Source organism: Schistocerca cancellata, chromosome 1, assembly GCF_023864275.1.
Source record: "Schistocerca cancellata isolate TAMUIC-IGC-003103 chromosome 1, iqSchCanc2.1, whole genome shotgun sequence".
Lineage (NCBI taxonomy): Eukaryota > Metazoa > Arthropoda > Insecta > Orthoptera > Acrididae > Schistocerca > Schistocerca cancellata.
In genome coordinates, this window is record NC_064626.1 from 986,295,922 (window position 1) to 986,312,155 (window position 16,234).

At 38.5% G+C, this 16,234-nt stretch overlaps 1 protein-coding gene across 4 annotated transcripts in view; it reads left to right on the plus strand.

The window, feature by feature from the left end:
• The window catches only part of LOC126088528 (large proline-rich protein BAG6-like), a 252,186-nt gene that overhangs the window by 17,516 nt on the left and 218,436 nt on the right, over positions 1-16,234 (plus strand). For all 4 annotated transcript variants that reach the window (XM_049906697.1, XM_049906721.1, XM_049906715.1 and 1 more), the window contains 2 exons: positions 9,749-9,825; positions 9,906-10,023. In XM_049906697.1, the coding sequence (XP_049762654.1) occupies positions 9,763-9,825; positions 9,906-10,023 (181 nt within the window). In that variant the 5' untranslated portion in view covers positions 9,749-9,762. The remainder of the gene's footprint in view (positions 1-9,748; positions 9,826-9,905; positions 10,024-16,234) is intronic.

The window sequence follows — 16,234 nt, forward strand, 5'->3', positions numbered from 1 at the left end:
GAGGCTTGTATCTATATTTAGGTAGGCTAAATACCTAATTTTTGTCATCATGTGATTCAGCATAAAAAGTTGTCTATGTATATTAAAGCAAATGACCAAATGTTTGCTAGAACTTATAAAAAAGCCTAGCAAAGTTGCCACATTTGCACCTTCGTACATGATGCGGAGGTGAGTAGCCTCTTTTTAAAATCCCCTAAGAGTTCAACCACCGTAGGTACTGAACTGAAATTTGGTATATAACCATCGAAGCCATGTAGAACTTTCACACCAAATTTCATTAGATTTGGAGCTGTTAGCTTGGGGACACTTCTTAATATTGGTTGTTTACATGTTTGCCATCTTTCTCTTTCTGCTGTGTTCTAAGTATTCTAATAAATTAACTTTCATCCAATCCTTTCCTACTAGCTTGTCTCTTTGTCTCTGTAGTAATTAGCTAATTGCTGTCTCCAGTAAGTGTTCTATGGTTGAAACATTTTGATCGTTTGTGAATGGTCTTGGTTGTGCTTATATCTTTAATTTTGATTAGTGAGAACTTGTTTAACAATATTATTTTATGACAGCCTTGCTGTTTGTGTAGCAATGTTACATTGATTATATTGCTAAAGCAAATTTATTCTGGCTTAAACTTCCAAATGAATTGTAAATGTCCAGTAAATTTTATAATTCTTCACTGAATGTGGTTTATATCAGTTTCCATGATATTGATCTATTGTCGTATCAGTCTTCTTCTTGTGGCAGAAATCTTTGTAATTAGTTTTGTCTTCTTGATTTTCAGTTTAATCATGCTTTCTTAAAAGTTCATTGCACTACAGGGTTGCCACATGTGAGAGTTTGGTGAATACACGTGTTAGGAATAAACTGCACATCTGCCTTATAATAAATGTCAAACTCATGACAAGATGAAATCTTCTTAAATATTGATTCAGCACCAATGTCTACGAATCTGTATTCCTGCAACTTGGAGTTACAATCAGACTTTATTATACATTCACTACACATCAGGCAAGAGACTAATCATTTGCATATGTGTTTGTAATGCTGACCAAGGACGTAGCTAGGTTTTCGTCAAAGGGAGTCCGATTTGTTAAAGATCACTTTAAAAGGGGTGCTCTCTCTGTTTTTTAAAATTGCTTCTACAAGGCTTTCATATAAATAGTATTTGGTCTTCAAAATTAAGCAAGAATGTCTTTCTTAAAAAAAGACACTCTCGACAGTATGTAAGAAATACCCAAGTGCACAATTAAATATTTCTTTATTTGGCAATATGATAATGTCGCTCACTTGCCAAATGAATTATAATCCTAATAATAATGTATTTCCTCTTTGCTATCAAAATACAGCTGTCTTCTGATATGAGATTCACTATCACCTCCCAGTCCTGAAAGTGGCATGCTGATAGACACGGCTATCCATGCTGGTTGGATAAAATTTGTCATTTTAAACAAATAGATACCATTTGAGCCATGTCATTATGACAGGCAGCCTCATAGTTTTCTTGTGCATGTTTGCATATTTTGACATTATAGGTAGTAAATTTATACATATTGTGTATTCTGATTTTTTAATAGTTAATGTGATGTATTTTACACTGTAACCCTGTGAATTAATACCTTTTTCTGCCTTTCGTGCATAATATCACATTATTGTGCATAATAGTGTATTTTCTCAATTTTGCTCCATAAAATATGGAATTTCCATAAAGAACGATAAACCATGTTATTTGTCAATGATCTCAGAATTTTCACCAAGGAGGGATATAATTTTGTTACTCAGGAGTACTGTATTCTACTGAACCACTACAAAGCAGTCATACTCTAATCTCCTTTGACCCTCCAAGGTCATTTTACACTCTTAGTCTATCAGTCAGCATTTGAGCTGCAGAAGTTATCAGTGAATGAGCTTGAACCTTTTGGAACAGTGTGATTATTACCTACATGCGTGTTGGAAAAAGAGATCTGATATCACTGTGTTTGACAGAGAAGCTAGAACAATTTTTGGTGGTAAAAATGCAAAGGATCAGCAATTATTCAGCCTTACACTTACCTAAATTTCTTCATTTAAGTAGTTATGTCACCTCTTGAAATGTATAAGGACTGTTAAAAAATGTCCTGACTGATAAACGCATCAGCCTACATGAAGAGAATTTGGATAATTACTTATTTATAAATGTGACTTTTAGTGCTGGAGTCTCCAAAGATATATTCTGCTTGTCTTTGATTCAGCTCTTCTCATTCAAGTAGTGAAACTGCATCTTTAAGGGAATTGGAAACTGTCAAGAAAGAAAGGAATTCGGAAGGAATTGGCTGTGGCCTATAGTAAGGGAGCAACACCACGTAAATTGAAAATGGGAAATGCAGAAAACCATTTTCAAGTTTGCTGGCTGATGGTTTCAAACCATCCCACCTTCCGAATATAGGGATTGCTATCTTAGTGCCTCAACTCACAGAGCTACCCCAGTCAGTGGAAAATTTGAAAAAAAACTGGTTGTTGTTCATTGTGTTAACAACAAAATCAAGCATATCACTCCAAGGAATTCTGATGTTGCATGGCTTTCCTTTAATTATGCATGTCTGGTCATTTTATAGTGCATGAATGCATGCATATTTTAAGATTTAATTATGCATAGAATTCATGGCTTCATTTATTATAGCATTACAAGAACATAAATAGATTTTGGACAGATGGGAGGGGAGGGGATAAAGGGCACAGTTGGCTCGGACAAATTTAAGCATCATGCTGAAAAATCTGTAGCAAATGAACTAAAAAATGTGCTGTCGTCACATAGCCCTTCTGCTCTCCACAAAAACCCTCCCCCATTGTCCCATATTGAAACTGATTTTCATAATTGATTACTGCCCGTGGGACCAGATTGGGCTGTATTTTGTTATTTGTAATGATGTTCACTGCCCCGCTGCCTTGTGAAGTACTGAAATATTGCAACCTCAAAGTTTTAGCAGTCTTAAAATGACACCTCCAATGCTAACATTAGACTGCTGTAGATAGCTATTTTAGTAGTGCGCCCATATTTTTATCAATGATTAGAAACAATCGTAACAGCTCATGGCACGAAAACACTAATTGACAGCACTTACATTGACCCTAGAATACTAAAGGGAGAAAATTTTCTATTGCTAGCAAACCGTTGTTAAGTTTACTGCTTCGCATTTCATTCATAGGAAGTCATTGTTTATAGGTTACGCATTAGTTTCATTTGATCTCCAGCGGTATATTACATACCAAATTAAGTACAAAATTCACTGTTTTACACCCTGTTGCAATCATAAATTTTACTAGGGTTTAGTAATCTAGGGTTAAATTTAACTACAGGTAATAACTGAATTGATTAACAATACAACAATTGAGCTTGAGTAAGGCTGGAAGGCCAGTAATGGGCTGTAGTTGGTCTTAACTAAAGCACAGATGGGTGATAGCCAGTAGCACTATTGATAGATTGATAGTTTAAATCTGTTGACAGCCTTGACTATTGATGGTGTGTGTCCCTCTTTCATCGTATGATTGAAAATCAAAATATCTTTTAAATTACCACTGTACACAACAGACCCCCCCCCCCCCCACCACACACACACACACACACACACACACACACACACACACACACACACACACACACACACACACACACACACCGCCCCACCCTCTTTGGCTAGGTCTTTGTGCCAGCATCCAGTTCAGGCTCCAACATTCCACTGATTAAAATAAAAAATGCTATTACAAATTTATTCCACATAAATTGACATATTGTGCCGTGACATCAAGCACAGCACTACAGTTCTGATCACCACACAGAGCTCAGAAGGAATAACTCAGTCAAATAAATAGAACAATCAGAACGTGCTCTGTAATAAATCTTCATACATAATATACTTCTGACCCTTGAAATGACCTGTCTACTCAACTTTCCCAAAACACAACTATTTACAGTTGTTAATTTTACATAAAGACAGTATGAGATTTTCTTATTAATTAAATAGTTTCCTTTTTTAAATTCTTACCAATAAAAATAGTGGAATGTCCCGTACACTCTCGTAATTCTTCATTACTCTTTCAGTCTTGGCTTTCAGTGGCCAAGCATATGGCAGGAATGATACACATTTGGCTTCTTCTTTCTCTTCCTCCTCTTCTGGGCTGTCCTCCCTCATGTTATCAGTCTGTGAGGCACATATTATTTGTGTGTCATTGTAACCGTTTTTGCAGAAGGTTTGCTGGAGGCAAGCTCTTTGTGTTGCAAATTGACCTGGCTCTATGTGCTAAGGTGGTCACTACTGAGTTGCATAGTGCTGTGGTGGCAACTGCGATAATTAAAGTATAGGTTCTGTACATCTTCTTCCTGTAGGCAGTGTCCCAATGTGCTGTCCGTATTTCTCTTTATCAAAATGTCGAAGGAGGTTAGGCTTCTGTTCTCTTCCACCTCTGTGGTTAGCTTGGTCATGTCATGTATGTCACCAAGATGACTTAGCAACTGTTGTAAGTTTTCTCTGCCAAGTGGCCACACTACAAATGTGTCGTCTACATACCTGTAGAACATCTTTGGTTTTAGGTGAGTAGTATTCACCGTTACATCCTTGAAGTGCTCCATGTGTAGGTTAGCAATACTTGGAGCTAAATGGGGACCCAAGGCAACACCATCTATTTGCTCATACAGTTTTCCACAACATTTGAAGTATGTGGTGTTTACTACATGTCAAAAGAGTGACTGTGTTCTCATTCAAGTGTCCCTCAATAGAGTTAAGAATCTTCCTGTGGCACCTGGGTGGAAAGCGATGTGACTTAAAAGCTGACTAGCAGAGCCTTCTTGTCCAAGGGTAACTTTCACAGATTCAGTCAAGTTCGTAATGTGATATGGACAGTCAACCACGAGACATTTTATCACATGCACTAGATTTTGACTATCCTGTATGTTGCTCATAACAGGCTGTTGTGGAACTTCCTCATTATAGATTTTCAGAAGGTTATATAGTCAATGGTGGTATCTTTGTCCTGTGGTAAAACGTTCTGATGGTGTTCCTTTATTGTCCTTACCTGTTAAAGACCAATTGTTTGGCTTGTGATATGCGTTGTCACGCCCTTTCCCCCTTGTTTCTATGCCAGATCTTGCAGTGAAGTGTCTGCCAGTAACCTTCAGACTTCAGTAGCACTGTTGGATTACCTTTATCTGCTGCTAAGACCACTACATCTTTGTCATCATATAGGGCCAGTAGCAACCTGTGTTTTCCCAAAATGTTGGTCTTCAGCATTATTGTATTCTTGAGGGCCTGGTGTGTCTCCCTTCTCTTCAAATCAAAAGGGTAAGCTGCTAAGGAAATTGACCTTTTTGCTACTATGTCTGGATAAGGAAGTGAAGCCACAGTTTGCTATGTTGTGGCATTGTGCGAACATGACCAGGACAAAATGCGTATTATGATGCTTGAGTTTGGCCTTGATGCAGGTGCACATCCATGTTACCAGACTAATTTGACAAGAATGCAAGGACATTATTCACTCACCACCTGTATCTCGCTTCGATAGGAACAAGTTTCTCTTATTTCCAGATCTCGACACCAGGAAGGCTAAACCAGCAATGCTAAGACCATCATTTCAATGTTTGCTCCAGTTCCAAGAACATTACCAAAATGTAACATAAACATCGTTGAGCAAGTCATATGTGGACTCCCTTTGGAGATCGCTGAAGAAGGAAGGAGACATGCAGAATCCTCGAAGGCAATAATGCCGAAGAACTGCTGGCAGCAGAATGCAGGGTGCTACCGGCCCTATGTGATGACAAGAATATAGTGGTCTTAGATGCTGACAGTGTTACTGAAGTGTGAAGATTACTGGCTGAAGATTGACACTTAACTGCAAGATCCAGCATGCAGACAAGTGGGGAAGGATGGAAAACATTTGTGATGTGCAAAACCACAGCTGAAGAGTGAACAGGAACACCATCAGAAGGCTTTACCCCAGGCATCAGCCTCATCATGACTGTATGGTCTACTGAAAATCTGTAAGGAGGAAGTTCCAATGTGGCCTTTTATGTACACCATGAACTTGCCGACATATAGATTAACCAAACATGTAACACAGCTGCTAAACCATGTCGTGGGTGACTGTCCACATCATGTTACAAACTGGACTGAATTTGTGACTGTACTCAGAGTATCATGCTTAGATGAGAAGGGCCTACACCCAGTCAAGGTGCCACTGGAAAATTCCTTAAACTCTATTTGAGGGACACTTCGATGATGTCACAGTCACTCTTTCAACATGTACTGAAACTTATAACAAATGTGATTGGAAAGTCTGTGAGCAAATAGATGGGTTTGCCATGGGTTACCCCGTAGTTGGGTTTGCCGTGGGTTACCCCGTAGCTCATGGCGTGGCTGCTCTACACATAGAATGCTTACAGGCTGTAGTTCTGAACACCACCCACCTAACACCAAAGGTGTTCTTCAGATACGTAGCTGACGTCTTTGTAGTATGGCCACTTGGCAGAGAAAACCTACAGGAGTTCCTATGTCATCTCAGTACCATACATAACAATATGAAGTTTACCAAGGAGGCAGAAGAGTTGGGGCGTTCAGTCTACAGGAAGAAGACACATACAAACATATATACCTTAATGCTTGTCACCAACCAGCACAACTCAGATCACTGCTAATCACCTTTGTACATAAAGCCAGATCCATCTGTGACAAGACCTTGCTGGATGAGTTACAGCATCAGAAGAAGAAGAAAGAGTGTGGCATTCCTGCTGTATGCGGGACTGCCAACAGCTAAGATCATGAGAATAATGAAGAAGCACCAAATTAAAGTTATCTATGCAAGACAGAAAAATTAAGGATATCCTTTGCTTGACCAAAGACCGGCTACGTTTACAGACTCCGGGCATTTACAGTATATAGTGCAAATTTAGGATGAAGTACATTGGACAAGAGACAGTGATGCATCTCAAGAGCACTGTACAGAGCATATCAGAATCGTTCGACTAGGGCAGGCAGAGAAGTCCGCGGTGGCAGAGTATAGCATAAACAAGGAATACACTTCGATTTTGAACAAACAAATAAGCTATGCAGCACCAACGTGTTCTGGGACTCGCTTGTCCAGGAGTCAGTTGAAATCTATATGCACAACAATCTAATAAACTGAGATAGATTTTAATTCAGCTTGACGTGGGATTCTGCAGTGCAAAAATACAACAGGAATGCTCTGTTGTGAAGATGCCAGCGTCTGCAGTGTTGTGAAGATGACAGCGTCTGCAGACAGAATGGACAGACACCGTAACTCAAACCTCATGCCAGGGTCATGCCACGTTCTACCTCTTCTGGAGGCCAGTGATTGGCCTGTCTACAAAAATGATCAATGGTCCAGTAGTTACATATATACACAGAACATGGTGTCCTGACACTTGATGTTAAGATGATGGGTACAAAATTCATTGAAAAGTCACAAGATGATGCAGTCAGTCGGCTGATGAACCAAGAAGATCTTATCATACACACACATGTTCAGAAGTACAACTTATTCTAAACTGTTAACAGGCAGTTAGTAATACATGGTAAGCAACACTACAGTTGCTCATAAGAATCGGAGAGCTTTCATGTAAACTTGTGTGCCTCTCTGACCCCAAGGGATCCATCCAGTGTATCATGCTGCATGATTTCCAGCCTGCTTCTGTTATTACACATATGATGCTCCATACAACTTTGTAGTATTCATTTCATTCTCCCTTACACTGACTGACAGTTATTCTTGAGAGATTTTCTGCTATCGTGTACAGTTTCTCAGCTTGACTGAAGAAGTCAGGGCCAGTGACTTGCCTTTCATCTGTGCGATGCCTTCAGTATGCTGCTGCTTTTGAGTCAGCTGCGTGATACAAAGATAACAAATCTGAACAGTGAAATACTGTTATGACATGTTCTGCATTTCACTTTGTCAGTGCTGTCCACAGTTTACAACTACCTTACTAGAAAATAAATAAGTTATAGGAGTGCAGCACAAAAATGCAGAAAAAGGAGAAAAACTCCACAAGTTCGGAAAAGTCACCCATGACCTGAGGGGAGACTTAGTGGATGGGATGAGAAGGAAAGTGTCTTCCCTTCTTATCCTGTCCGATAAGTCTCCCCTGACCTGCGGTTCTGGTTGACTTGAAGATAAGGCTGTATAATTAATGCAATGCAAGTTTGCATTCAGATAATCAACAGAATAAAAAGTATAGTATGATTGGATAAGTCAAGTCTGCTCACAAAGTGGTGGCAGGAGAATACACTAATAAAACAAGTTTTACTTATGCAAGATTTCGGAACCGGTGGCTCCTTCTGTCAGAAGGGTTGAATGGAAACAAAGAAGAGTGAAGGGAAAGGAAATGAAGAGGTTTAGGAAAAGGGGTAGAGTTTGTAAAAGTCACCCAGAACCCAAGGTCTTGGGAGACTTCAAAGATAAGTTGCCCATATTTCTCATTCCAACATAACGTCTGCTCACTTTGGCTCATTAGTTGGCGCTTTGCCTTGGTTCATGTATCTTTGTTGGATATCTCCATTTCAAACAGATGAAGGTTTTTGATAAAAGAAATGTTTCTGGAAAATAAATACAGGGAACTGCCAATATATTAAGTTCTTGGAAAATAGATGTTGTGGCTGATCACACTTGTATTTACATTATTTTTATAATTCTTTTTATGTGAGGGAAAGCTTTTCTGTGCATAACTTATGCAAAGGAATGTGATATGCTTTTGTTAAGTGTGCGGGCCCATGGTGCACAGTTTTTAGATGGACTTCATATATGATCAGGCTTATTCCTGCTGAATATGTAACTCAAATTTTAAGGCATTCTGATGGGTTGAATTGTAGGTTCAGTAGAAATTTTTGTCAAAGGGACTTGCTGCCTCTTCAGGTGGCTACTGCATGATAAGCTGGTCCTCTGAAGGCTCCTTTTATGCTTATACCAGCCTCATCTTTGGGCTGCCATAGTGAGGGAACGGGATTGTGTTCTGGAGAAGCAGTTTCCATTATGTCACTAAGTACACTTCCCACTATGTACTGTGCCCTCAGTGTGTGTAGCTCAGGATCCTGTGCTTTGCTAAGATGAAAGCCAAAGTTTTAGCTAAAATGTTTTTGAAGTGAAGATTTCTTCTGCTTCTTTAAGTGCACAGTCCCAGAAAGGCATTTCAGAATACTTTTATTTTATTTTATTTTTTTCACACCATGCTGTGGCTAGTTTTTTAGGTTTCCTCTGAAATTGTTATCATCATGAGTTTGCCGGTTTAAGTGTGGCTTTGTGCTCGTGGCACCTCTCCTCAAATATGCATGCTCTTTAGTCAGAGGAAACTTTGCTTCTGTGGATGGGGATGCAGTAGCAGAGGCTTTTGGAGGTGGGCTAGCTAAATTTGTTGTGCTGTCCTTCAGTCCCACCTCTCATCACATCCCCCTCATACGGATGTATGCTGTTGGGTTGGAGTCTTCTGTTTATCCTGCTTTTGTGTTAGAATCACAAGCATGTTATTTTTACTTAAATGTAATTGTTGTGTTTTATCATCTTGTGTAAATGAAGAAAGTTGAATGTGCTTGTCGTTAACTATTACGTGCTTATTAAATGCAAACAATTGCAAAGTAGAATACATTTAGTTGTAGCAGATGGATGCTATGTGCAGAAATTGTCAGTTTGGCAGCAGGCATGTATGTGTAATTTAATTTCATTACATGAACTTCAAAAAAAATTATAAATTTGTAACTGAAATATTTTTTTCTCTTTGCAGATTGCTTTGAAAAAATGATTGAACTAACAGTGAAAACCCTGGACTCGCAGAATCATAGCTTTTCTGTGCCAGATGATGTAAGTTAACTTGCATTAAATCTGCTATTAATTTAACTTGATTGCAATTGCATGTATTAATTATGCTCATTATTTTCTAGACGACAGTGAAACAATTGAAAGAGCGAATAGCGGAGTCTATCAGCTTCCCAGTTGAGTCACAGCGCCTTATTTATTGTGGTAGAGTTCTTCAGGATGAAAAATTATTAAGTGAATATGGTATGTATACATGTTATAAATTGTTGGGGTGTCGTTCTAGCAGAGACTGGTAAATGTCCCATGTCATTGTATATAATTTTAATAACATTTGTTGAAGGACGAGGTTTGTGACAGTAAAGCAATAGGAGGTCAAAAAGATTAATTATAGGCTACTTTATGCACATGTGAAGTTGCTTAATCTCTGATAGACCACATTGTTTAATAGAACATTTCACACGCCACATCATGCATGTAGACTGTTGTATCAGTCATATTTTGGAACCATGTCTGATAGTAGTGCCACATGTGAATCAGTGTAGGTTTCCATATGATGGGGCAGTTTCTGGTAAATTGTTGAACAATGTACTCCACTGATATTTGTGAGGTGTATTGTCTCTTAGACTATTTTGCAAACTGAAAATAGAAATTAACACTGTGCAATTAATAATTCAGAGCTGTATAGTTCTGTGGCAGGGGGTAACACAGAAAGTTATAAAAATTTCATTGGTATTATGAATGTTTGTAGGGTATCCTGTGCTTAACAAGGTTTTATATTTCTGAGCATAGAAAAAAAGGAATGAAATGAACTGTTAAAACTTACCACATTCTGTATGGAAAATAATGTTTAACAGAAAACATTAAAAGTTGCCAATGCAACTACTCTTAAGTCTCATACTTCAGATAGCTGATCACATTACTTCAGAGTAAAACCAGTATAATGTTTAAAGGTGCTGTGATTAAGGGAGAGTACACTGCAATGATGATTGATGGCAAGTTTTGAAAGTTTTTGAAGCTGTGATTTAGAACATTTTGTGACTTCATTCTAGAAGTAGACCTTAGTTTCACTATTACACTAAAGTTGTTCATTAAATATTAAAGTTCCATCTTCCAACTTGGAATATTTTCTGATCAGAATGGGGCCAATAACAAGAACATCACAAATAGGTTTTTGGTGGGACATCTGGATCGTACAGAGACAACTGAATGTGTGAAGACATCTAGACAGTGCCCAGGAAAGAATGGTTCACATCACTAGTGTAGTTCAATTTAGTGCCAACATGTCTGTAATTGTAAGTTAAGACATGGACAGACCTGTAGCAAAATGTAAAAATCTCCAAACAGAAGCAGATGGGCAGTTAAAAATTATGTTGAAAGAAGATTGGTTATAGAAATGTCAGCCGTTCAGCTCTTTAATGACCAATGGCAAAGCTAATTGATTAATTGTGAGTAGGTTTGCCTTTTCTCTTTATATATATTTTTATTGGAACTTTGATTGTTCTTAGTAGAAGTTAACCACATTATCTTCAAATTTCTGATCACTTCTAACTTGTTTAACCAGGTATTTTTTCTGGGGAAATTACGCAGAGAGAATTTAACCTATCATTTTTTTTTTTTTTTTTTTTTTTTTTTTGAATTGTGAAGCTGTTTTAAATTCTCTTGAAGAGTGTGCATATATCTTTCAGAAGAGGCTGTAGTGACAGGGAATGTAACAATAAATTTGATGAGCTTTGTTACTTTGTTATTAATATTTTCAGGTTCATTGTCCATTACAAATTTAAATTGGTCTGCCAATGTTTGCCAATATAAATGTTTTCTAACTTGTTTTTCAGTTGTTCTTTGTTGAAGAATGGGTAAGTTGTGAGAAGGCAGTTCAGTTTTATTGTTGGGAAATTAGATTCACAATTTCCAGACTGATTCTTACTAAGCAACTTTATAACACTTATTTTGCTGGAAAATTTCTTATTACAGCTTTTAAGGGGCGATGTAACGGAAAATGTAAACATTTATTTAATAAATCATTACAGCCATATTTATTAATGTACAAAACTAAACTTTTGGATGTGTAAAGCAAAAGAGCTGTGTTTTAACAGAAAAATATAATAAAATGTGCAGGATTAATATTTTGTCAGAAATTTGAATTTTTAGTTTTTTATTGTATTTTTTTTATAAAAAGCCATAGCTCAAATTCTAATCATGCAATTAATCTGAAAATTTTATTCTAGTGTCCTAAGAAGGCTATAAGACCACTGAACTATAGTTAGTAATTTATGATACAAATTGTATCATTAAGAGGTTTTTAGTTTTGCTCATCCAAAATAACTTTCTTTCTACATACAATCATCTAATAATTGGAATGTAATTGCAGGACCTCGTATTTTTTTAGTTCTAGAGAGACAATAATACATTGTGAACAGTTCCTTAAAATTTCATAGCATTAGTGCATATACTTTTTGAGAAATGGCTTCTAATAACATAAAAAATGTAAAACAGAGAAAATGAGGTTCAAAGATTTCCTTCTCATACTTCTAAATGTAATAAGCTTACCTCAATTTTAAAGTCCTCCATACCGATTCTCTTCATTCTCCACATTTCTATTCTCTGCTCTTTGAATCTATCTGGCTTGTATTTGCAGTTAAGGAACAGCTCGGTTAGCTTTCTTGATCCTGCTCTTGTCGATGGTGTAAAATGCTTTTGTTGTAAACACACCCGGATCTATACCAACTCTCTTCAGCACTTCAATTCTGCCTTTATTTCCGTTATTGTAACATAAAACTGCATCATAGGCACCTATTTTGAGTACTTAGTCCACAGAATGTCCTTTTTGAGTATGTAATCCAAATTAAATTATTGAGGCTTTCATTTGCAGTTCGTGTTTTCTGGTAGAACCAGAAGGAGGCTGCTGCAATCGGTGGGCGAAACGTTGGTTTTTCTGTAGCAGCAGTACTTTTATACATTATGGCGTAGTACCATACCCAGTAAACTTTTATGCCGATCATATCAATATCATTCATGCACCTATAAAAGTCTCCTGTCCTAAGTTTCGCTGCTGAAGCTGAGAGCGTATGTTCTTCATTTTGAGCTACTTCCTTTTTTTTTTTTAAACTGATTTCCATGAAATCTCCATTTCCTAAACAGTTTTTCCATAAATCTTGACTTCCACGTACAGGTTTGTGAATTCAACCTTCCACCTATTAATATGTGTTAGTATTGTCAAAATGTAAATAAACCACTTGCAAGAAAGTTTTCAGCCAGAGATATAGATATCAGCCGGAGATATTGTAAGAAAATAGCCTTCACACTGACAAAGATTCTGCTGAAGCAAGCAGTTTCCCAAATGTCAGAAAAGGTAAAGAGTGGCTGCCAGTGCAGAGTTAATCAGTTCAACAATTTAAAGGCATTTCTAAAGATGCTGTCATGATAAAATTCACACGCAACATAGATTAAACTGTGTAGATCAAGAAAATAATATTTCTGAAAAATCGGTTTTTTGGGCCAAAATCCATTACATCCCCCTTAATACATGAGGTCAGTTTTTTCTGACCTTGCATCCTTTAAGAAACTATTGATTTTCTATATTTCAGTTTTGCACATACTAATATAACATGCCATTCTTTATAAAGGCGAAGCAGGAAAAGGAACTGAGTTTTATTAATCCTTACTCTGCTGTGGGTGTCTATACATGTCCTGCTACATTGTCTCCTCAGGTGATGTGGACATGCATAAGTGTGCCGGTTTGGTGTTCCTGCAGTGCTATGGGCGTCTGAATGCAGATGAGTTACTTCCATGTGTTGGTGAATAAAAAAAATTGGACTATGTATCATATGACATATGTGCCTCCTTGCATGCTATATTTGCAAGAAACCTTATTTTGATATCTTGAATTGTTTGAGATATGAGTATTGTTGCGACCACATGAATCGGGATGTGCAAGGACACGAATAGACGTGTCGCTTGTGACCGTCCTTCGTGTATAAAACACAGTAACTTGAGAAAGTGAGATCATTCTGCTCTCAATTTTAAATAAAATTTAGATGTCTTATGTAAATTTCATTCTTTGCAGTGTATGATCTAAAATCAACCATATGCAAAGTTTACGCTGTGCATATTTACCTCTGCAACCTCTAATATTCATGCAGTATTTTACTTAAACTGATGTGATGAGTAAGGATGACGGATAATGAAAAGAAATTCAATTTGTCACCAAGTAAAGATATCAAGTGTGAAATGTCCAAATAGCAATTTTTTTTCACCTAATAGTTTAAGAAAAATCAAATAAGTATTTCATATTGGCCAGATGCTGTCTCTCAGCGCAGACACCAACATTTGGTGAGCATTGCAGCCATAACAAAAGATGCCTCTGCATAGAAAGCAGATAGCATGTCTAGTAGCAGTGAAAGGACTAAGAATGCTAAGCAAACCAGCCTTTGCACCACAATCACCACCACCTAGTCCGGCATTTTGGAAAATCTCTTTAAACTCACAGTATTTGGGTCACAATGGCTCATGAAATGACATTCTACTGTGTGGTATATGAGGCAATCTGAGTCCTTCATTTTCTGCGAGTTGTTTTTTCTTTGAGGACTTGCGAAAAAGTAAATGGAATGCTACAAGATGGTTAATGGAAAGCCTAACTGCTTAGATATTTGTAAAAGCATGTAACAATGCTAGATTATTTATGAGCATAATTGTGCAAAAATGTAGCTTGCAGACATTTTTTGTTCAAGAAAATTTTGGGCACCTCCATTTTATCTACCTTTAATGAGGCTCCGCCATATCAAAAATAAACGCGCGCACACACACACACACACACACACACACACACACACACACACACACACACACACACTGCAGTCTCAGGCAACTGTAGCCACACTGCGAGCAGCAGCACCAGTGTCTGATGGGACTGGTGACTGGGTGGGGATCAGGACGAAGGTGGGGTGGGAAGGGGGAGGGATAGTAGGGTAGGGGTGGTGGTCAGTGAAGAGCTGCTGGTTAGATGATGGACAGAGGAGAGGTGTGAAGGAGGGGGTAGCGGAAAAGGAGAGAAGTAAAAAGACTGGGTGTGATGATGGTCCACTTGTTTCTTTGCCACAGTTTGTTGGTGGCCATTTATGCAGACAGCCAGCTTGTTGGTTGTCATGCCATATAGAATACAGCACAGTGGTTGCAGCTTGGCTTGTAGATCACATGACTGGTTTCACAGGTAGCCCTGCCTTTGATGGGATAGGTGATGTTTGTGACCGCACTGGAGTAGGTAGTGGTAGGAGGATGTGTGGGACAAGTATTGCATCTAGTCTGTTACAGGGATATGAGCCATGAGGTAAGGTGTTGGGAGTAGGGCTCATGCCCCTGTAATAGACCTAGATGCAAGACCTGTCCCGTACATCCTCCCACCACCACCACCAACAATAACGACGACAACAACAACAACAACAACAACAACCTATTCCAGTCCGGTCACAGACATCACCTACCCCATCAAAGGCAATGCTACCTGTGAAACCAGTCATGTGATCTACAAGCTAAGCTGAAACTACTGCACTGTATTGTATGTGGGCATGACAGCCAACAAGCAGTCTGTCTGCATGGATAGCCACTAACAAACTTTGGTCAAAAAAACAACTGGAGCACCCTACTACTTAGCAAGCTGCCCAACACGACATCCTTCATTTCCTTGACTGCTTCGCAGCCTGTGCTATATCTATCCTTTCCACCAACACAAGACTTTCTGAATTGCGCTGGTAGAAACTTTCTCTGCAATACAGCGTACATTCCCATAATCCTCCTGGCCTCAACCTTCGTTAATCATTGTCCTCACCCATCCAGCTCCTTCCCTGTTCCCATTCCAGCACTACACAGCCCTCATTCCATCATCGCACCCAGTCTTTTTACTTCTATGCTTTTTCCACTACCCACCTATCCCCTGCCCACCGTCTAACCTGCACCACTTAAATGTCTGCCACCCCTACCCTACTATCCCTCCCCCTCCCTGCCCCAGCCTCCTCTTTACCCCCACCCAGTCACCACTCCCATCAGGCACTATGCTATTGCTAGCAGTGTGGCTACAGTTGCCTAAGATGGCTGCAGTCCTGTGTGTGAGTTGTGTGATGGATAAGAGTGTGAGTGTGTGTGTCTTGTCGTCTATTTTTGATGAAGGCCTTACTGGCCGAAGGCTTTGTGACAATCTTTTTGTTGTGCCTATCTGTTATTCAGCATCCTTGCTATATGGTGAGTATATTGTTACATTCCATCCTAGATCTTTCACTGTATTGTCAGTTACTTTCCAAACATAAAGTGCACAGAATGAAATTTCTGATAAACCCTGAGCAGTTTTGTTACTACAGACATTTTGAAAAGTATGAAATCTTTCAATAGGACCATTTGGTGTTCAAAACCTGGAAATAATATTCGTTTTTGACTTACAAGAAACATCCAGGGTTTCATCCGCTTG